Source organism: Artemia sp. Qi Xiang Cuo, chromosome 6 (genome assembly GCF_049724085.1).
Source record: "Artemia sp. Qi Xiang Cuo chromosome 6, ASM4972408v1, whole genome shotgun sequence".
NCBI lineage: Eukaryota > Metazoa > Arthropoda > Branchiopoda > Anostraca > Artemiidae > Artemia > Artemia sp. Qi Xiang Cuo.
Window position 1 is genome coordinate 47,238,002 of NC_142799.1, and position 24,029 is coordinate 47,262,030.

At 35.2% G+C, this 24,029-nt stretch overlaps 1 protein-coding gene across 1 annotated transcript in view; it reads left to right on the forward strand.

Annotated features, from left to right (window-relative positions):
* LOC148951294 (E3 ubiquitin-protein ligase HERC2-like) overlaps positions 1-24,029 on the forward strand; it is a 299,149-nt gene that overhangs the window by 189,785 nt on the left and 85,335 nt on the right. The window contains 4 exon segments of the mRNA XM_089091055.1: positions 14,857-15,090; positions 17,455-17,616; positions 21,060-21,290; positions 22,582-22,824. Of these exon segments, the coding sequence (XP_088947181.1) occupies positions 14,857-15,090; positions 17,455-17,616; positions 21,060-21,290; positions 22,582-22,824 (870 nt within the window).

Below are 24,029 nucleotides of genomic sequence, written 5' to 3' on the forward strand. Positions count from 1 at the left end.
AGACCTTTACCTAGAAGAAGATGAAATCTAAAGAGTAGAAAAGTCGTTTTATCGTGTATATAAATTTTTATTAATGAACAATTTAACATACATTTTTAGAACATTTTATTCGTAGGGCACTAAAATCCATATTAAATAAGCTTGTAAGTATATTTTCCATTAGACAGTCGTTAAATCGAAGTAAGTTAAAGTAGATGTCGCGAAACTGCTAGTAGGTGTAGCCACGACTTCTGAACATGAAAAAGAGTGGTGCATGAAAGCTACATGTTTTAGTCGTTAAATCCTGTACTCTTCGTTGATTTTGAATAATGGTTTTCCCACGAATTTCAGTAAAGTTGCTGATCTATGGAGTGTAGAATTTATACGATAGGCCAGGAGGATCAAAAAATACAATATTATTCGCTCTTTGAAAGATGCACAGCCATTGGCCGGTCTTCAAACTTGATGGACTGCTATTAACAATTATGAGGGCATTGCTAACACCTGGAAATTTTTTCAATGAAGTCCGAAGGTACGCAATAGGACTTATACTGGGACATTTATGTATCCATACTAAATACGTTGATTATTTGGTTTGTACTCATGGTGCTAGGTGTGTCAGAACACAACCGTCGAGAGTGATATCGCAATAGGTTTCAAATTGACTCAGTGATATTAGCTGGACGCACTCAGTCAGAGTATCAGCCGATGTACACTCTCAACCCACATTCCCTTTTCGTACTATGCTCATATCCTGAGTACCTGACAAGTCCAAAACAGTTAACCCATAATTTTTTGAAAACTTTGAATCGGTTATTCCATTTTCAAATAATTGGGTCAGGATCTAGTGATTGCATAGTCAACTCGTACAGAGTTCTATAGGAGTTTGTGTCAAAAGATAAAGTGAACAGTGGAATAATAGTCACTTTTCACAAAAGACTAGATAGAACAAAAAAATAAAATTCCTGGTGAGATTCAGTCCAGGATCCAACGGCACTGCCACTCTTCACAAAGGCCAAAGCCAATTTTGATGGGATTTCTCCATTGATAAATGATGAATCGCTATATCTACGAGAGCCGGTGGCACTGTGACGTTGATTGGTGATCGTATGGGGGACAAGAAGTTTAATGCTGTTGTCATTGGCAATTAGCTTTTCCACTGCCAATGCAACAGAGCTCATAACTTGTTGTTTTCGGACCTGGAGAATTACCGATATGATAATGACATTTGCATCAGGTACTGCTGAAAGTGTTTTTCTCAAGATGAAATTCAATGGGATCAGTTGTTCCTTTATTTCAATCTAGACATTAGGGGGTAACCTTTGGGGTGTATAGACTATCTCATGATTTAATATTACAACCAGATAGTACTCTTGGGTCACTGTAGTAGTCAACTCACCATCAGTATCAATACCTGATCGATATTCATAGCCCAATGATTTTCCTCTCCACTTATTATACGCCTTTCGTCTGATCATCATAAATTGTATGTAGCTTGCATAGTTTGATCAATTATTGATAGTGCTCCCCAATGTTCCAGCAATAAATGCATTAGTTTGTTCAAACAGGTTGTGTAAAATACATTTCTCGCAAGAGAGACCGTCAGCATCATTTGGAGTTGTACTATTTGTCCTTTTCTTCACCGCAACATTTACATCAATAAATGTTGATGAAAAATCAATGAAATAGTTTTCATTGGAAAATTTTTGAAAGTGTATATTTTTCGAGAGGGGTTGTTTGGGATGAAATTTTTCATAGTAGACATACTTGACAATGACATCAACATTTTCATAATTGAATATATTAAATGAGGAAATGATTGATGGGTATGATTCCCTGTGTGGGAGATAAGTCATCTTAAGAGAAGAAATCCTTCTTTGATCTAACAATCTTTTTCTTCTTCTGCTTATTGGTCTTCCTTGTTTTATTCCTCAAAGTCCGTGTTGATGTCCTTCACTTCCGGCCTGGGTGGAGACTGATATGTGAAGGAATCGCACGCATCCTTTTCAATCCCTCCCCATTTTGCTGAAATTTTCATTGCTCATCAATGGCTCTTGCCGAAGTTATAGTATTTTCTTTAACACTCTCCTTGAAATAATTACCCGACCCCCACTCCTGTAGTATGGAGGCAGAAAAATTTAATGCAACTGGCACAAGATATTTTCGGGCAAGGGGTAGTGCAGAAAGAAATAGCTTAGCAAACCAGCTACCAAGACTAGAACCTTACATCATAGTACATCCCATTTAGTAGTCCAATATATGGTCTCTTTGATTTGGACTCAGAGCATCAACAGAACCCTGAATATCGGGGCAGATAAATGGAATTATGCTATCGTTCATTTTAAATGATTTTGCTCTCGCCGAAAACGTGTTAAAAATAACCTGTAATCACTGCTAAGCCTTCTGTTACTGCTAGATGATCACTCAATTCACTTCTTATTGTTAACTGACAGGGTTCCAAATACGAAGTGTTTACAGGAACATACTGAAGATGCTTTATATTATAGTGATGAACAAGTTCATGAGTTGTTTTTCGTTTAAGAAGATGTAGGAGGGGGACATTTGAATTATCGAACCTCCAAGTTTCCACAAAGGATGTATAAAGAACTATGCAAGAATCTGCGGCAAAAACAGGTGGATAATCAGAAAAAATAACTTGATTCATCCCGTAATCATTGCCAGTTTTTTCCCTATTGATCGTATTCTGTTTAAAACCAAGAACATCTTTCAGACTATCACTTAGAATAATGACTTAGGTGTCAACAGGTGAGGTAATGTAAATCCTATCGTGTTCCAATTAATAATTAAAATGAAATTTACTGTTCCTACGATATGAAATTTTCCTATTGATTGTACGACAGAAATCTGTCATATTATCGTATTCAATATATTTCAATTTGGCGTGAGGATATTGGCTACATTAAAGTGCTTCAACTCATTAATAGTTGACAAAGAGTGTCCAATCGAATGGTATAACCTTTAAATCATAAACACGATCATTTCTCAGGATGTCATAGGTATTTTTGAGAATACAGTCAACAAGATCCACTTTATGGACACCGTCAAATTTGATGGCAGGGGGAAGTTTTGTCTAAAAATCACTCGTCCTATTCAAGTTATTGTAGAGAGGGTCGGAAACATTGGACATAAAAGTTACAGAAAAATCATGGAGCAATGTCAATATCTTCAACACCGATTCAGGAATCAAAATTACAATTTTATCCGAACCACCGAACATGTAACTGTTTCATGTCCCTACGAGCACGAGTCATTAATATCTTTTCAATTTAATAGATTCCCCTATTATTTTCAGCTTTTTGTAGTTCATAGGCATGCAGACCGTCGATAATATCTTCATCTTTGGTATCGCGCATATGATAAGCTATGGGTTTATTGACTAAGATTTTCGCCACTTTAAAAAGATTGATTGAACACAAATATTTCTCCTTTTTAAAAAAATAAGTTGTCCCATTAAGTAGAACATTATCACCAACCTTGAATTTATTTTTCCTTTTGACAAACCTTTCTATGGAAGACTGTTTAAAAAACGTGTCAATTGTATCATGATCAGATTGATAAGCTTCCGTTGGCGTAGGGTTGGACGAAGATCGATGAGGTCGTTGATTATAAATAAGCATGATTTTATCCAAATCATGAATAAAAGCCGGTGTATTTTTCAATGTACAATATCTTGATAATAAAAGTTGAAGAGTTCTTATTAATCATTCGGCCATTGCAATCTTTATAGGACTATGAGTATGATAAAGCAGTGCACTATATTTCGCTAGTATTTTTGCAAAGTGGGGGTTAACAAATTCACTAGCATGATCCATTTGAATTTTTTTTACATGAATCTTTTTAGAGAATATTTCCAATAGCCCGAGCAGCTTCGATACCTCTTTTGACCGCACTGAAATTGCATATACCAAGAAACTAAAAACATCGACTGCTTTTAGAATACAATTGTGCAATGTATTGTGACATCAGTGAACCTCATTTAGAGTCAGGAGATGTGCTTTACTTACAAGTAATGGGATAAAGGATATACTTTTTTGATATTTATTATCACGAACTAAATGATTTTTATTTAGAGTTTAACTTGATTTATTTTGTATATAGTTTTGTAAGATTTTAGTGTGAACCCAATTAACCTTGAAAATAATGATGGGGGAACTTAAACTCCCAAACTTCACAAATATTTTCAAAAGCAACTTTCAGGAATTAAACCATTTTGAACTTAAACATGTTGCGTTTTAACGCTCATGACTCTAGTGTATGCTAAAGGGTGGTGGTAACAATGGTGGTGGTGATATTGACTTAATATGCCTATGCTATTTTCAAGCTATCTATGGCGTGCTGGTATCTTCCGAAATTGTTTTGAAATCTTCTTCTTTTTCATGCTCATATTTTAATGGTGGTGTTCACAATGATGCATTTTCATTTATTTTTTTTAAACTTTGTCTATTTCTAGTAAGACTTTCGTGGAAGTTCAATGTATTTAGAAAGTTGTATAGATGAGCGCCAAATGATAATAGTCCTTTACGATTTGTAACCATATCATATATTAAATCAAGCGGATTATAGTTCTTGCCCTGAATTATAATCCCTTTCCCATTTCTCTCAACTTGAATATGATCTTGACTAATTTTCGTGACATAGGCTAGGAGTCATGTAAGTTTTTCACGCTATGATTGGGTCAGTATATTTACAAATTTAAATAAAGATTAATACAATTATTACTTCTTTAACTTTGTTCCAGCTGCAAGATTCTGAGGAGATGATTCTTTTTTGTGATCTATAGCAGCAGCAGCAGCAGCAGTTATTTTCAAACGATACGTCTTATGTTTGACCAGTCGGTAAAGTGCATCTTGAAGTAAAAGCAGTTTTTTATCATCCTTAATATTCTCATTGTCAAGGAATTTACTCAGCATCTTCTAATAGTGTTCCATGGGCGAGAGGGCAAGTTTTATTGGAGTCAATTTATAGGGTTATTCCATCTACAGAAAATTGATCGAATATCCTGCAATTATTGGCAGGAAAAGGGTGAAAAGGCTACTATCCACCGGAAGAAGTCGTGTCTTTTATAAATTATTTCCTTTGTTTTTATATGCTCCTGTAATTACGATAGAATGATGTTTATTTGCCCATTCCTTGACTAATTCTTGCAGTTGAATATTTCCTTCAATCAAGTTTAAATAAAGTTCACATATCAGATTAATGAAATCATTGTCAATACCATCTTTGACTATGACTCTCGTAAGTAGGGATTTTGAAGTGCCTAAAACAAAAAACAAATGTCTATTTTGATTTATTCTCTTCTGTGTTTCGATAGCTAGTAATAGGTCTTTTTAGTGTTCATGGGCAAAGATACTATAACTTTACTGTCAAAAATACTAGTGATTAAACAGAAATCCTTCGGTGTATTTTTATTAAGATTCAATCGGATGTAACTGAAGGATTTATTAGTTGCATGATGGTATGCTGAGCGCATAAACTTGGGGACACCTGGATGGATTTGCTTATTAACGGCTACTAGTGAGCTGGAATCATGACCAACTTTACAGATGATACAATAGTTACATTTTAGTGCAAGTGTTTACATACATTTGCTCTGATGAAAGAAATGTTTTAAAACCAGTTTGCCACAATTCTGCTCATGGTGAGAGCAAACGGTGAACAATTGCTACAGTTCTTGGGACCAGCCTGGTTCAACAGATTCAAAGAGATTATCAGTAATCAGCCAAGAGTTTGGTTCAATAAAGTGGACAACAAAAAGTTTCTAGATGAAAGTTAGCTTCACCATCCTTGTGGTGATAGTCATTGCTTTTATTTTTTCGCATTACGCCCGCCAAACACTGTAAGAATAGTAGATTTTTTTTGGCTTTTCCACAAACTTTTTACCTCAACTTTTAATTAAGAGTCTTGTTTTTTCCAATATAGCCGGCCTCCAATGAAACAATCTGAAAGGTTTTTTCAATTTATACATAGTTGCTTCAATACTTCACTTAGACAACAAGCTATAGACCATAGCAGTCTAATTAATAAATAATTTCCCTACTACTACTACTCCGTTCAAGAATAATAATAAGAAGAAGAAGAAGACTAACAAATAATAATATTTTCTTTTATTATATGCATAAAAAGTAACAATACTTAAAAAATACTGGATTGAAAAAAAAGCATAATAAACTTGAAAAAAAATAAATTTTTTTTAAAATTTATTTATAATAAAAAATACAAAATTTGCATAGGTACAGAGAGAAAAAAGACACTTTTTTTTGTTTATTTATTTATAGAAAAATACAACATTTATTAGAATAATATCACTTTTTTTTAATTTCAATGAAACATTTACAAAAGCACGAAAAAAATCTGCTCTAAGTCAAAAAAAAGATAACTTTGGTAGTTGCTGGCGTTGCGCCCCCCGCTGGCGGCCCCCCCGCTGGCTGCCGGCCCCCCCCCCCCAAAAAAAAAGTTTTAGAAAAAAATCTTACTGGACTTTATTCAAACCGAGACTTTCCCTATGGATAACAGATTTAGCCCAGTCTGAAGTTCAATAGTGCCTATGGTGGAGGGCAGTCACCCCGTCTTGACAAAAATAGAATTTACTGAAGATAGTACTCATGGCAATTTTCTTAACATTTACAGTAAAGCTTATGTATTTGACAGAATGAATTGCCAACAATTTGGCTCTTGGAATTGTAGTTTGAATAATACAATTCATATCGATCTCCGTGTTGAAATTCTTATCAACTTAGTGCGTGATTACTCCTTTGCAAAATTTCATGATTTCTTCGTCGTGTGTCTGTATAAATTACACCTTCGGACTTGCAAATATACGACTGAAAATCATTTTACTTCCAGTTTCTGATTTAAACAATAATAGCTGATTTTGAACCCGAAGTTTCATTAGCTCTAGCTAGACCCCGCGCCCAGTGGTTTAGTCCATCTGTCAGTTGATAATTTCATAGTGTGCGCAATCATCAATTAGATTTCGTTTTTTCACTTTTAACAGTAGATAATCTGTCTCCCCATACCAGACTTCTAAGTGCCCCTTCTCCGATAGCTGGACTCTAGACAAACTATAGTAGAAGTCCAACATAATTTGTTCTGAGATTTCTAAGATCTCAATACCTATAGCAATATTTTTGTTTTAGATAATGCGTCTTTTTTTCCTATTCATTAGCCTCATATATGGGCAAATTATTACAATGAAAGCATGACTTGGATGGACAATAATTCGAACGCATCTTTTGGTGTTAGTCACAACGTCACAATGCTTTCTATTGCAAACAATCTCGCACATTTTGGCGAAATTCGTATTCAAAATGAGTATACATTTCTTCTTCGGCTATCGTCTGCGCTTCAGGATGTTTCTAGACCAAGCCGCCAAAAAACATTTTTATATATGGTTTTTGACTAAACTGCAGCTCTCTGTGCACCTTTGTGACGTTGAAACCGTTATTGCACATCCATTTTAAGGCCACATGATGTATAACAATATTTTTTTCGGAAGAAGGTCGGCAATAAGTCTTTGCTTTGAAGGTTACCAATGCAATCCGTCCAACTTGACTAAACGACTATTGCGGGGGCTCAAAGAGTCCCTAGTCACAGGTCTATTTATGCACGAGAAAATATAATCCTTTACTGAATCTTCAACCTCAACTGGCATCTCCCAATCAATTTCAAAAAACTACCCAACTTGTCCATTCTTCTCAACGCAGTCAATATTCGGGAATCTAGAGGGTTGAACTTCATTGAGCCATTTATAGTCACCACACGGTAGCGCATAATGGGACATGGCCGAGCGCTGGAGAGGTTTTATATCAATGAAAACTGCATCCAATTTTGTCCCCGTCTTCTCTCCAGTTGGATCAGTTTGCAAGATACTATCCCCGTGAACAAATCCACCCCTCATTCACCTTTCAATGAACAGATGCTGATCGATGTCTGTGATTAGCCCAATTTTTTCCCCGCTAATTTTTAGGATGAGGTCCATCACCAGATGAGGACATGAAAAATAATAGCCCAAATCAAGATTAAATTCCCCATAGATTTTGTCCACATTTTTACACATAATGTCAATCAAAGTTAACACATCATTCGACAAATAGAATTTGCATTAGTAAAACCCGTTTTTACACCCTCCCTCGGCCCAAGCTTTTTTAGCGAAACTGTATTCATCGGGGGTGCACCTACGATCGTGTAGACTGTCGTAAAACGATTCAATTGCAAGGAATAGTTTCCTCGGCGAATCTCGACATGGAACAATAATAATCATAAGGATATACGCCCTTGACCAACAAGAAATCATATAAATTATTTAGAAATTGTTGGTTGAGACTGAGGAAGGCGTTGCAGCCTTCATTGTTTTTCTGTGTCTGAATCAATTCAATCAATCATCTGGGGAAAAAACTATAGGAATCTAAGTAGAGAATTTTATCACTGTATTTAACATCATCTTCAACAAATTTCCACATAAATTCCAAAACAAGCAACTTTTCCGATGATTTTGGTATTATATTGTAGGAAAAGCTTTCTACCGCCCATGCATTATCTATTATTTTATTTCTTTGGAGATTGGTAATTACTGGCAGCACAAACTTGAGATCGTAGTTAGAGTTATATATAAAAACTGAAAAAAAGAGTTGTTGTTTAATTTTTAAGTTACATGGTTTGTGAGCCCACCCCCGACAGTTACTTTTTCCCGTTGAATTGGGGTCAATAAGGGGATAATGATCCTGAACAGTGTCTTTTGGAGCAACAGCACTTCTACCAACCCAGTAAATTGTCCCCTTTTCTATTGTCAGGCGCTCCTTATCTGATAAAATTATTGGATCGTTGATGTGACGCAATCATCAAATTGTAGCAGATGCTGTTTTTATTAAATTTATCAATAACTTTTCCATACTACCCTCCTCGTTCATAGCCAAAAAAACTCTTCCAAATGCATATTATTGTTGGAATCGTGACGGGCATTCGCATAGGAACAAGCAACTAATTTGTGTTCCTTGAACATATTTGGCCTTGATGGGTCCGATGCCTCCACCAGTCTTGATTCACAATTTAAAGACACTTTATCAACTTGTTGAAGGGAATTTTGGAAATTTTTAAATTGTAAAGTATCTTTGCCTTCTGTCGGCATTTCAACTCGGTGATTCCCAATAATTTTGCAATGCCTCTTGTGATCCGAGAATGTTCGCTCAGATCTAAATGAGGAAAGGCACATGGGGCAATAGAGGCATTCTCCTTTGTTCTTGCTTTGGGATAAGAGTCGACTTACTGCCGTAACGGGGAAAAAATGACCATAGGAATTTATATCTTTCGGGGGCTCATAAATAACCCAAATCGAATTTTTAACATTATCTACCATCGGTGTCCTAACTGAATACAAAACCCCTTTTTTATTTGGTTTCTTCTCCCCATTTACAAATTCCGTGTCATACTGGAGAGCAACCACCCCCAACCCAAGATTTTCATTTGTTTTTTCAAATAGAGTTATTTCTTTCAAGGACACCGGATACTTCCCCTCTAAACAATCAAAATTTACTTTAAAGAAATTTTCTTCGATGTTACGAGCAAGTCCATCGAGATTTGTCACTGTTGACTCATTTAATAGTGTTTTATGGGCTGCTGCTAAAAATGCGTATTTAAAGCATTGCAGCCCCGTGTCAAATCTAGAAACCCTGAACCCCTCCTGTAGCCGACAAATCTGGGTGGCATTTTATTTTTAGACTACCCCTGCCCCCCTTAAAATAAAGTTTTTTTTAAATCTACTGAGATTCAGATCCATATGTTCTATGTAAAAAATTGTTGAACCACTTCCCCTCTCATTAAACGTGTCCAAAGTCATTAATAATTTATTTACCCTGTTAAAAAAGTTGCCCTCAAATTCGCTTAGACCGGGGTAAAAAGTTTGATTGCCAGTTGAAAAATGAAAATAAAAAAATTCCCCAGATGTCCCCTTTTGTAAATATACTTTTTGATTTACTGATACTTTAATCCCCCCTTGACGCTCCTATTTCTGAATCTGATTCTCAATTTGTGCTCGAAGTATGTCGATGTAGCTATGAAGAACATTCACGAGGTCTGTTAAAACAATGCTCCCGTCAGTCGTGTTTTCTTCGCGAGGATTCAATTCTACCCTATATGTTTGTAAGTGATCTAGAGCAGATGCTAACAAATAAAATTCCCGTTATTACGGGGACTTGACACTATTTTTATGTCCTGTACCTATTTGCACAGGACCCAATTCACTAATTATAAAACTATCGTAAAAAATGTCCCCGGGAACATTAGGTCCAACAATTTGCATAAGACTGTCCATTTCTTCAGCTGTAAATTGAAAATCCAGGGGGATATTAAATGGCATACGTTCACTAACATGATCATCCGGTGAGAGGGGACAATTACCCATGACACTTTGTAAGTCCCAGGCCCGGGAATGCAGAAGTTTTCAAAGCTTTCTCCTGAGATTAAAAAATGAATGAATTAAGTTTTTTTTCTTTGACAAAAGTTTTAACACAATTATAGCACACTTTTTTTCTTTTTTTTGCTTATAGCATTATTTATCAAACAAATGCATAATAAATTACAAATTTTTGCTTATAGCATTATTTACAAAACAATGTATAATAAATTACAAATTTTGTTAATAACACACATACACACGCACATACACACACACACACATGCAAACACACACACACACACACACACACACGCACACACACGCTGAAATATTCTTACAGGTTGAAATTGCGTTTCTAACCCCTTAGCATATATCCCATTAGCCTATAACGTACTGCGGAAACAGCGTCAGATAGAAATGTTCTGTGGAAACAATTTCTGGGACGTCTGAATTTCTATTTCGAAAATTCGTAATTTTCTCATAACTTTTAATGCATTAATGTAAACAAAATAATTTAAAGATATTCAAAATCAGCATTAAAATACAATTCAGTTGATTTGTATGATGAAAATATTTCAGCTCTCGGATCAGACATAAGAAATAATGATAATGAAATATATGCCCTTCAATCATTACATCGATATTGAATTTGCACTATCTCAATGAATTATCGAGTAGATGTGGTATATGCACCACACACACACACAAACACGCACATACACACACACACACACACATAACAATCATTATGCCGATATTTAATTTTCACTATACATTATAATATCTCCATGAAATATCGGGTATATGTGGCGCATGCACCGCTCACACACACACACATACAACAATCATTACGCCGTTATTGAATTTGCAATATTCATTATACTATCTCAATGAATTATCGAGTAGACGCGGCGCATGCACCTTACACACACACATACACACAGACACACACACATACAACAATCATTACGCCGTTATTGAATTTTCAATATTCTTTATACTATCTCACTGAATTATCGAGTAGATTCGTCGCATGAACCGCTCACACACACACAGACACACACACACAAACAAAAAACATTACGACGTTATTGAATTTTCAATATTAATTATACTATCTCAATGGATTATCGGGTATACAGAAAAATAAGCGGCACATGTACCGCTCACTCACACTCCTTCAAATTGACTTGGGAAAAAGAATCATTAGCGAGAAATAATATTTGAACACTCACATTTAAATTTACAGCTTGCATGTCGAGAGCTGTTTGGGCCACATCATTCTCGCCTTGCATTGGTCGTGAAGGGCCCGGCAATGCTTGATAGGGGGTGATCCCCCGATCTTGACTAGATGAGACTGATGCATTATGAGAATCTATCCATTCTCTATTGAATTTTCTGCCAGGTTACATAGAGGTTTGCGCAGAGCTGACACTGGCTTGAGAGGCTCCTGGCTGGTCCAGAGAACTTGTAATGGAGCTAGAATATCTGATGATTGATGGTCTTGCAGCTTGCATCGATGTGATATAACCCCATCTTGGTCTCTTTTCGGAGGGAGGGTAATTGTGTCAATCCACCTCCACATCCTTAAAAAAGAATAAAAATTTAGTAAGGAAATAATAAGCCCTCTTTTACAGATAAATTGCCCTCTAAGGTTTATTCTGGTGTTTGTAGTACTCTATGTCTTAGCACTTTATAAATATTTAAAAAGAAAAGCTTTTAAAGTAAAATTTTGGAAAATTTTTAGTTTAGGGGGAAGGGGGATTTCAAAAACATCTTCCCATAATATAATTTATGAAAAAGCCCAGCTTTGGAACGAAAATAAATCATTTCCGTAAAAACTAAACTATAAAGCTTTTTTGACCGTAAACACTAGTTTTTGTAAGAAAATTATAGAAAATACATTTCTTTGGGTCAAATGTGAACCTTTGGTTATGAAAAAGCCCAGCTTTGGAACGAAAATAAGCCATTTCCATAAAAACTAAACTATAAAGCTTTTTTGAACGTAAACACTAGTTTTTGTAAGAAAATTATAGAAAATACATTTTTTTGGGTCAAATGTGAACCTTTGGTTATGAAAAAGCCCAGCTTTGGAACTAAAATAAGCCATTTCAATAAAAACTAAAATATAAAGCTGTTTTGAACGTAGACACTAGTTTTTGTAAGAAAAATATAGAAAATACATTTCTTTGGGTCAAATGTGAACCTTTGGTTATGAAAAAGCCCAGCTTTGGAACGAAAATAAGCCATTTCCGTAAAAACTAAACTATAAAGCTTTTTTGAACGTAAACACTAGTTTTTGTAAGAAAATTATAGAAAATACATTTCTTTGGGTCAAATGTGAACCTTTGGTTATGAAAAAGCCAACCTTTGGAACGAAAATATGTCATTTCCGTAAAAAATAAACTATAAAGTTGTTTTTTTTTTTACTGTAAACACTAGTTTCTGTGAGAAAATTATAGAAAATACATTTCGCTGGGTCAAATGTGAACCTTTGGTTATGAAAAAGCGCAGCTTTGGAACGAAAATAAGCCATTTCCGTAAAAACTAAACTATAAAGCTTTTTTGACCGTAAACACTAGTTTTTGTAAGAAAATTATAGAAAATACATTTCTTTGGGTCAAATGTGAACCTTTGGTTATGAAAAAGCCAAGCTCTGGGACGAAATAAGCCATTTCCGTAAAAAACTAAACTATAAAGCTTTTTTGAACGCAAACACTATTTTTTGTAAGAAAATTATAGAAAATACATTTCTTTGGGTCAAATGTGAACCTTTGGTTATGAAAAAGCCAAACTTTGGAACGAAGATATGCCATTTCCGTAAAAACTAAACTATAAAGCTTTTTTTACTGTAAACACTAGTTTTTGTGAGAAAATCATAGAAAATACATTTCGCTGGGTCAGATGTGAACCTTTGGTTATGAAAAAGGGTACCTTTGGAATTAAAATATGCCATTTCCGTAAAAAATAAACTATAAAGCTTTCTTGACCGTAAACACTAGTTTTTGTATGAAAACAATAGAAAATACATTTCTTTGGGTCAAATGTGAACCTTTGGTTATGAAAAAGCCAAGCTTTGGAACGAAATATGCTATTTTAAAATTTATAAGAATTATTTATTTAACAGAAATCCTCGCTTTTTGAATGTCCAAAGCGTTTAGAATTACACAAATCCTTGTCTTAATCATCAACATTTTGTTTTCATAACTCAGATAAGACACGTTTAAACTCTGACTTCAAAAGGGACTCTCCGTAATTATAAACACATGTGGTTTTTAGACTGTAAAAAAGATTTTCTGATAATTGGGAAAAAGGGGCATTTTTTATGAACGAAATAGCTAAAAGTAAGGAATTATGATCGTAACATAGCAGTGGATGACAGAGTTTTTGTTTTAAATAATAGAAAAAAGCATACTTAGCGTTTTCTAACGAATATACTCGGCATATCTTAGTGTTTTGTATTCTTGGGGGGGAGGGGGGTTGAGTCCCCCTGAAATTTTAATTTACTGGTAAATGCTTTTTATCTGGAAATAAATTAAAAAATTTAATAAGCTGTACTCACATTGAAAATTGACGAATCCATTGTTTCAAAGTTAATAATATTCAGTGTACTATGCTCGATATGTTAAAACATAATGAAAATTAAATTGTAGTGCATGAACATTTTATACATTATTTCAAGGACGAATAAAAAATAGATGTTGAGTTACATAATTTCGTGCGTGCTCCCAAAACATGTTCGACTACTTTATATCATACCAGTTTTTTTAAGAATGTGCACATGAACTCACGATGTACATTCATTGTGCAATTGACAACAATAACAGAAAAAAACCTGTTTGACAACATTATACACTGCCAAATAACTAGTCTGGTAATCTGCCTTGGAAAAGTGCCATGTAACGTAATGTGGGCAAATAACACCGGAAGGAACATACTCGACCGGAATTCAATAGATACTTACTACTGTCGGTTTCGTGTTTTCAGTAAAGAGCTAATCATTCAGAATTCTAAGAATATAGTGAAATATCACGAGCCCGTTTGGTTGATACAGTTCTTCAAAAACAAGTTGTAGCCTATAAACCGCGAAGCAGTAATTTTCTGAATCAGCTATAGTTACCAATTCTGAATCAGCTGTAAATGGCAAATTTTTCTCACTTGACACTTTTTTTTAACATACATTTTTAAACTTTTAGTTACGGTAAGGGTTTTAATATTTCTTTCATTATTCAAGCACTTGGTCCTATTCCAACAAAAACTTTAAGAGCTTTTTTTCTCATATCTCCGCAAATATAAAATACTTTTCTCAAATTTCTTCGATACTCAGTATTATTCCTAGAATTTAACTTATTCGTGGATTCAGATCCTGCCATTAAATTAAAGGCAAAAGTTTAAAGGCTATTGATGTCCACCCTTTTCGATTTTTTGTTGTATTCTTTTCTTTAATGCTATTTCTTTTTTCACAGAAAAATGGTGCAGAGATATCGCAGCGTTTAAAGCTCCTGTCATCTGCTCGTCCTCAAACTGAGAAATCCAGCTGTAAAGCCTTTGTCTGGGGTTTAAACGATAAGGATCAGCTTGGCGGATTGAAAGGATCAAAAATCAAAACGCCTGTTTTTAGCGAAACAATTTCTTCTCTAAAACCTATTTCCATCGCCGGTGGCTCGAAATCTCTTTTTGTTATTACAGAAGATGGAAAGGTATGTAAATTTTTAATTATGCTAAATGTATATATTTCTACCAAATAGATTTTGTAAAAATTTATTTCCAATATTTTCTAGAACTCTATGCAAAGTCACAATCGAAGTTATATGCTGTTATTGGGTTTGACCCTAGAATAACCAAAGGGATATCCTTGAGTTAAATATTTTTTTAGTTAATTGTTACTAGTAATTCCTTGTTATATATTGCGTGTTAATATTGTAATTCTATGACTTTTCACGATATTTTGGGCAGGGCTATTAGAGGGGGGGGGAGGATTTCACCTTAATTTGTGTAGCGGAATAATTTGCCTTCAGTTTCAGATACAAATATATGAAATTATTTTTAGTGTGATTTCATCTAGATATGCCGAAACATTGTTACTTTGGGATAAACTTAATTTTATTTTAGCTGGTAACTATAATTTTAACTGGTGGGTATTCTAAAATTTAACAGTGATACAAATCTTCCTTTTTTTTCATTTTCTGCTTTTTAGTTTAGCCATTTGATCGTCTGTAATAACTTGAATCATTTTTAAAATTCATTATATATTTACATAATCTTCTTAATCCCTATTTCCCTTCTTATCGTCTTGTAGATGGCTCTATACTTCAAATTTAGTTGTTTTTTAATGCTTTATATGCACTATGGAATGTAGATTAGTTTTTGACTTGGCTTGCATTCAATCGGTGAAATTTTAAAGGTTTTTTCGCAATTCCCTAAGAGATAAGACTTGCGGAAATCTAGGAAGCAATGTTTATGTTGTCCCTTTATGAGGTGATCTTGCGTTGGCCGCTCTCATTAGCAACTTTGGGAGTGATTTATTTAACACTGAAATTCCATCCACATAGCCCTTAAATAAAATATATAAAACCGAAACCGTCAACTCTGCATTAACTAAACGTCTTTTCAGTTACCTCAATCATCTTGAGATGGCGACAGCAATTCGACAAGGGTTTTAGACATTGGGTGAGATTGGCCGTAGAGCTTAAAGAAATTTATTTTCTTAAACTTGAAAATTAACAGAGATGCAATAAACCTTCAGATTGATTCAGTTCTTTAGTAATAAAGTGAAAAAACAATTTACTGGTAAAGCTAATAGGTTTATTGTGCAATAAATAGATGAAATTCTGCAATAAATGCGATCAAGAGAAAATTTCCCAGAAAAATCAAAAAGAACATATCTTCGTTTTTTTTAATTTTTCTTTTGGTTTTCAGTTACCGTCTGGGTTTGTCCGGTGTAACTCAATAGCACGTGGATTTTTGCTTTATTTCTTCTAGATTGGGCAACGAAACTATTAAATATTGTATTTTACTGCAAAATATCGGCGGCAGGTTTTTTTCTGTGAAATCCACCGGCCTTAGACTCGTTTTCTTGTTCAATTAAAGAAAAAAAATTAAAAAAAAGTTTTTCAAAGAAAGGTAAAGTGTTAGATTAAAAACAACGACGAGTGGAAATATAGTTCTATAATAATTCAAATTTAAAACGAGCAGAAATTAATATCAATGAATGAAACTCGAAACGAACAGAGATTAAGATAAATAACCACATTAGACTTAAAGGTAACATATACTGCAATCGATGAATAAATGTTTAAACGAACAAGAAATTTAATCCAATCAAACTTAAGTGAACAGAAATTACCGCAAGCACGATTGATGCTACCTCCCCCTAAACCCTCTAATGGTCATAGCGTCATTTACGCTTTACTAGAAATAAAATACATTTTCTCTTTTATAATAGCTTTTAAAATCAAAAATGTTTGAGATTTCCAGTAATCAATATTATAGTATAGTAAACTATTTGTCTACTTCCAATACATCTTCCCAGCCATTTTGTTTTGTTTTTGTTTTGTTTTTTTGTTTTTTTTTTCGATATTTTGATAAATAAAAACCAGACTGTTCAAAATACATATTTTTTTCAATAAAACATAGTTGACACTCAAGCTGTTTGGAGGATTTGGGAGGGAGAGGGAGTAGCACCACTCTTATTTGTAAACCTTGATTATCCTTGATTGTTGTTTTGTTGTTGTAAATGTTATAATAGCCAGTGAATTAATGGTGACTAAGTAAAGAGCGACATGATTTCAGTGTACATTTTTTTTATTTGCCCTGGCCACTTCTCATGGAAGGAGCGATCCTAGAAACTTTGGAAAGGGCTTATTCGATTTGAAATTAAAAGTTCTAATGCCTTTTTGAAGTCGGAAGGGATTAGAGGAAAACCAGTCCACTCCCACGTAGGGTCTTCTTGTCGCTCCTTAAAAAACGGAATTCTTTAAAGTTACAAAAAAATATGGGATATTTTTGGGTATTCCGGTATATTAATATTGAGCGGAAACTCAAGATGAAATGTAATCTTTTAGGTATTTGCATGTGGTGAAGGCACTTCAGGACGACTAGGTCTTGGTTTTAGTGTAAATGTGTCTTCTCCAAAACAGATAATGGGACTTTCAAAGTACTTCGTTAAAAAAGTGGCGGTTCATTCAGGCGGACGTCATGCGTTGGCACTCACTGCTGATGGAAAGGTATATTCTCTTGTTTCTTCCTTTATGTGTAGGAATTAGCTTATGTGTAATTCATTTTAAAGTTCTCAAGGTTGACTAGACATTAATTTGTATGATAGTATTTGTATGTTCCAATCTTATCTAGTAGAAGCAATGCAAAATTTGCAGTTAGCTATGCAAAAATAGTTGCCAATGAACTTCTTGATAATTGTCAAACGCTGGCAATAATGTTGAAAAATATCTTTTTTATAATATCTTCCATAATGGACAGTTCTTGATGTGACTTGTCTAAATTCTTAGTTTCAGTTTTAATATGTGTATTTGAATCAGTTTTTGCTCAATCTTTCTGTGATTTTACGTAAAAAGATCGTCATTTCTAAATGGGAAAACTTGAACTAGCAAAACGACCAGGCTTTGGTGACTAATCGCCTTGCAAACGTCCGCTTGGTTGATTTAACTTAACTAACTTAATGCTCTTGCTAAGCAGGGGTGCCAGCGTAGAAGGAACTGGTTGACAGTGTCGTCGCTCCTCTTCATATGGCCCGGTCCAGGGCTGAGGGGCCTCAATGGTATTGATGATGCTGCTGAGAAGGTGTTGGCTTGTTACTTAGACTCATCTTTTGTCTGGCTTCCCTCGAGCACGTTGCTAAATCCGCGATGATCTCTGTGGGGGTACTTTGTTAGAGGAGGATTATTTAGCCGCACCACCTTAAAAACCTTGACGTAAATAATTTCTGACACCACACTGGCTAATCATGACAAAACGAAAAAACACAGTAAAGAAGAGAGAAACGAGGACAATACAAGCCTTTTTAAAAGCCAATCGCTTCCGAGATAAGACACCATCAGAGAGTCGGTTAGGTTGCAAAATATGATTTTTTTTTATTTATATAAAAACGATCAGAATTAATTAGTTCAGTATAAATGGAGCTTAAATAGATATCTCCAGTGTCTCTATTGAGAGCTATCTTTCGGTAGCCACTATTGATGGTGTTCCCTATGATGGTGTACCTCTATTGATGGTTTTTTATATTGGATTTCAAGGCTGTCTCCCCCCCCCCCCAGGAATAGTTTCCGCTCAGTTATACCTAATCCACTTTCCCCCCTTACTCCGGCAGGATTCTTTGGCAAGGAGCTTGATAGTCCAAAATAAAAAAAGAGTTGTGTATTTCGCCACCAAATTCTTACATTGTTGACTGTTTACCCTCGTACTCCCATTTTCTTTGATTTTAAGGCCGCATGAGGTTGCGGCTATCTAAAGTTGTAGGCTATAGGTTTTGACATATAACAAAGCTGCAAAATATGTCTCTCTGTGACCTTAACTGTGATTTTATGGTAATCCTCCTCCCCATTTTTGAACTAAAATTTATAGCAATTTAGGAAGTTTTGGACGAGACAATAAATTGCCAGTTGGAAAAGCTGGCACTTAAAAGAGACAATCTTGAAAGAAACAATCTCCTTCGCTACCAGTTAGTGCCTATTCCCACCATACCAATACCCTTTAGTCCATTGCCCAATTCCCACCCTCCGTTGGTATCGACAACTATTTCCTATTTGATAATCCCATGGGTTGGGACCCAGAAGAAGTTACTTTATGTTCCTTATGAATACTGTGCTACGTATCTCTTTGCCCCAGTTATTCCCCATACTCTTGATTTTTATTGCAAATGCCAGTTTTAGATTATGTCACCGGGAAAGTTTAGCTTCGGTCGGCATCTGGAGTTGTCCAACGATGAAGGATCAGTGACTAGTAAAGTCAATGGTGTCTTTGGTACTGTCAAATATAAATTCGAGAGGGTGAACAAATTTTTTCAATATTTGTGCTACCTTTTTGAATTGGGAATAGTATTTAGCTGGACCCTCACCACGAAAGTCGCCAGTCCGGAATGGCTGATGAGCAGCCGGCAATTGGTCTCCATCCATTCTTCCTTCTTTTTTTGGTTCCTTCCGCGGATGTACTTCTTCAAACCAAAGTCTTCTGGCGATTGTCTGTATCTCCATTATTCGAATGGGCCCAGTACTAGAACCACTTTTGACAGTAGGGGATCTTCAGCCGAAGGACACCCATGGTAGACTGCAAATGTGGAAAATGGTATCACGAGGAACCAAATGCCAGAAAGACAAGAATAGAAGCGATGATCTCGTTTATAAATGAGATGCGTTTTTGGGTATTTTCTCATGCAATTATTTATATTGAAACCTTAATGGAATAAACTATGCCAGGTTTATGCTAATATGCGTGAACCCTGAAGGCGAAGCTGCTTGCTACGACTCATGTTTTGGGCCAAATCAGCTACGCAATCCTGTGGTTTTCTTTTTATAGTTAATATGAATTATAGTTTGAAGTCAGTTAGTTCAGCCAGTTCTCTTAATACCTTTTTTTATGATACAGTCGCAAAATTAAATGTAAGATATTTTCGAAATTTTCGTCTGATTATTGTTTTCACAACGTACAGAGAATTATTACTGTAGCTTATAGTCGGTCTTTGTCTAGGAGAGATAACTTTCCGAAGAAGAGCTTTACATTCAGAGGAGCTAGACTTCTCAGGGTCTATCCAAGGCGGTCGGATCCCTTGATATTTGGTATTCGCCCCCTAAGAGGTTTTCTAAGTCGGAGTTAAAGGGTGTTTCGCCACCAGGCACATATATAACCTAGCCTTATTAATTTTGGCATCCTACAAGTGATGAACTGATGATGAAGCTAATTCTGCTGCTCAGGTTTTATTGACCGGCTGGATGAGAGGGAGGGGAGTGGGGCACTCCTGGCTAAAGTTGTGTGCTGAAGCCCGATTGTTTAAATTTGGGAGTTCGTACAAAGTTTATGAGGAGAATGTTTAATTCCCTATCCATATACTCTTTGTGTATAGGTAAGGTTGGGTATTATGTTGTATCAGTTTATGAAAATATCAGCTTAAAATTGCAAATTGTAACTTATGCAAACTCTTCGTTTGTATGGGTCTGGGGACAAAAGTCCCAGCCTTGAGGTAGCATACAACGGAAAATCTGAAAAACCTTTGGCAACTTTAAGGTTATTGACTATCCCAGATCCTTTTTTTCAGTATTAATTTAGGCTATTTGGCCCAAATTATATGATTGAAAGTAGATGTGAAGAATCCTTTCCTGACTTTACATCTGTTAATTTTTTTGGAGTGCTACCGAAAACTCACTATATTAATGCTAAAGAAATGTCGTACCATCGTTCAATGGTCTTACATAATTATGGCCAAAAATAATGGGGTCAAGTTTAGTCATTAATAATGAGAGACTGAATCTCGAAAGTCTGTTTTCTTCGTGTTAAAGCCACTTTAAAACTGAACTTCCAATCACCAACTACCATCTTAACACTTCACATCTACTTATGCAATCAGCCGAAAAATGACAGGTATCAGAATAGCTCGTTTTTCTTGTCCTTTACAATTTATAGCTGACATTCTTTTTGTTGATTTCTGTCTTTTTTGCTGCAGGTCTTCGCGTGGGGTGAAGGGGAAGATGGCAAGCTTGGACTTGGAACAGAAGATACTCACGAATCTCCACAATTGGTGGAGAGCCTCATCACTAAGCGTGTTAGAGATGTTGCATGTGGAAGCTCTCATAGTGCAGCTGTTACATCAGAAGGTGAACTGTATACGTGGGGATTTGGTGAATACGGCCGGCTTGGTCACGGGGATAACAAAACATACTGGAAACCTAAATTGGTAATATTGCTGAAAGAATTATTTTATTTTTATTTAATAACAAATTATATGGTGTAGTAAAGTACAAATGAAGAAAACCCTTATAGACCATGCTTAGCTAAGAACATTCACAAAAAGTATTCAAAGCCTTTGACAAATATTTAAAACGCAACACTGGAAACTTATTGGAAATGAGTGTTCAGCTCAAAAATACAATAACGTTGGTGTTAATAGTACAAGTGTTTATGGTTCTTATAATTTGCGAAAGTTCTAAGTTAGAAATGCAGCTAAAAATTCATCTCTAATCACGAAATCTCCGAAATGATGTCTGGTAGGTACGTATCTACAACCAATGAGATTTTAAACACTCAATTTTTTTTACCGTGTCTTTTAAAGTTCAGGCCTTAAATTTTATTGTCCAGGGATTTCTTTTTTATCACGGAAAGTAATTTGTGTGTATCGTATTTGGGCAAAGTAATGCAGCCCTAGCTGACATGCGCTTACCTGTGTCTTTTAAAGCTATAAGATTATTTGGATATCCGAAAACAGCAAATAAATTTGGCTTTAAACAGAAACAGCGTTTTTGAGATGGTTTTTAATAACTCTCCATAATTTTTTAAGTTCTTTTTGAGAAATAACCAATATTTTTCAGGGGTTGGTAATTATATCGTTTATTCATGGCAAAAAACAAAACCAAAGTGTTGCTCCCGTAACACTTTTGTCGAATAAGGCAGCCTAAGGCTGCTTCAGCACTGGACGTTAACAAGACAGCCTAAATCTAGTTTGAATTACTCTAGTGAATAATACTTATTATTCTATTGAAAAACTGCGACTATTAGTTATTAATATGCTCTTACACTCCACTCATAGTTCACGACAAGAATTGCAGTACTGCAAGAATTGCAGTACGTAAAAGAGCCGCTTCTGAGTCCCATAAAAGGTTCTATATCGAATTTTTAAGGACTTCATGGGAAAGAATTTCATATTTATGTTTCTCAAAATGCACATAAAAACCCAAAATAATTACAGTAATTATTTAAGTTTCTAAATCTTGTGTTGTTCTGCTCAATTAAAATAGTTGGAAGGAATTCAGTTTGTTTTACCAGGCTGGCTGAGCTTCCTCAGGGACTACTATTATCTATTAGAAACTAATTTTGCATGATTATTCAAATACATTAGTTTTTTGGTTAAAGCTGGTATCTGACTTTAGCCTCCATGATTGGTTGAATGTACATCAGTAATCCATTGTTCGATAACAAATTGATTTTCTGTTAAAATTACAGGTCTACAGAGTTGGCCTTTTATATTCTAGGTTGAAGCTCTTTGTAACAAGCGAGTAGTCCAAGTTTCATGCGGTAGTAGAGACGCACAGACTCTGTGCCTTACAGAAGATGGAATGACTTATTCCTGGGGTGATGGAGATTTTGGAAAGCTGGGTCGTGGTGGAAGTGAAGGATGTGCCCTGCCTATGAATATCGATCGGTTGAACGGATTGGGTGTTTGTCATATTGAATGTGGAGCCCAGTTTTCACTTGCTTTAACTAACGCTGGTCAGGTAGGTCTGAAGGATGGGACAAAATTTAGTAAAATTGCAGGAATTAGTTTTTCAACCTCAATAAAAAAACTGTCCTTTTGGATTCTTACATTGACTATATGAATTTGACGAGAGAAATTGAGAAGCGAGACAGTCCTTGCAAAGTCAGTGTTGACTTGCTTTTGTACATTTACAAAGACATTTCTTAAAATATAGATTAATGAAAGAAAAATATTTTGCTAACAAGTACTATGTAGTTTTTTGGGAATTTTTTTTAACTAAGGATTGTTTTTAGGTATTTTCTCCTTGCCCAAGTACAAAAGACAGACACCACAATACTTTGTAGAATTTTTATTGTATGATTTGTATTTCAAAATCAAAGCCAGTACTGTATCTTTTTTTGAGTGTTTTGGCTATTTGACCTGTTTGGCCTCTAAATGGCTCAGATAAATTTCCCATCCTGAGCGTAGAAAGATCGAATTCTTTTCAGGTTACATTTTTAATATATTTGGAACTAATATTATTAAAGGCAAACGAGGTTGCCAGCTGTATTAGATGGTCAAGGAGATGTGCCAGAGTGGTACTGAGGCTCCTTCTTTGCGCTCTGAGTAAAACAAACTAAATAAATTACGTCTTTTGCGGTTACGGCCCTGTAATCGACTCTATTCTCACGCCACTTCAGATGGTGTGAGGAAACCCTCCGGTATTACCGAACGGTTTTCTTATATTCAACAAGCTGGCCCAAACCTCCGTTCCGTATTCTACAAAAGGGCTCAGACCTCTGAGCCAATTAGTGACGACAGGGGGGGGGGGTCAAGGGTTTTTTTCACGAAAAGAAGCTTTATCTAATAATTAGGGTCAAGGGGTTCAACAGATATGATCAATCTTCCAACAGAAGAAGTACGTTTCATCTCTTTTTGCTACTTTCTGACTTATTGACTTCAAAATAATAAGGAAAAAAACAAAATAAACCGAATTGTATTCGTCTGAGTAACCTTAGCCAATTTGTTTGCACAAGTAATATTCACGTGTCTGGTAAACTCTGCGATCTTCTGGTGATTGAGTATGGTCAAAACTATAGTCCTACTAATTAAAAAGGCCTCTTAATCATTTAGTTCTCTTAACCAATTTTAGATCTAAATTTTACTCTTGGGAACAAAATATGCAAAATAATGTTATACTGGCTGAGCGGATCAATTCACTCCCATTTTTAAGTGCATATGTTA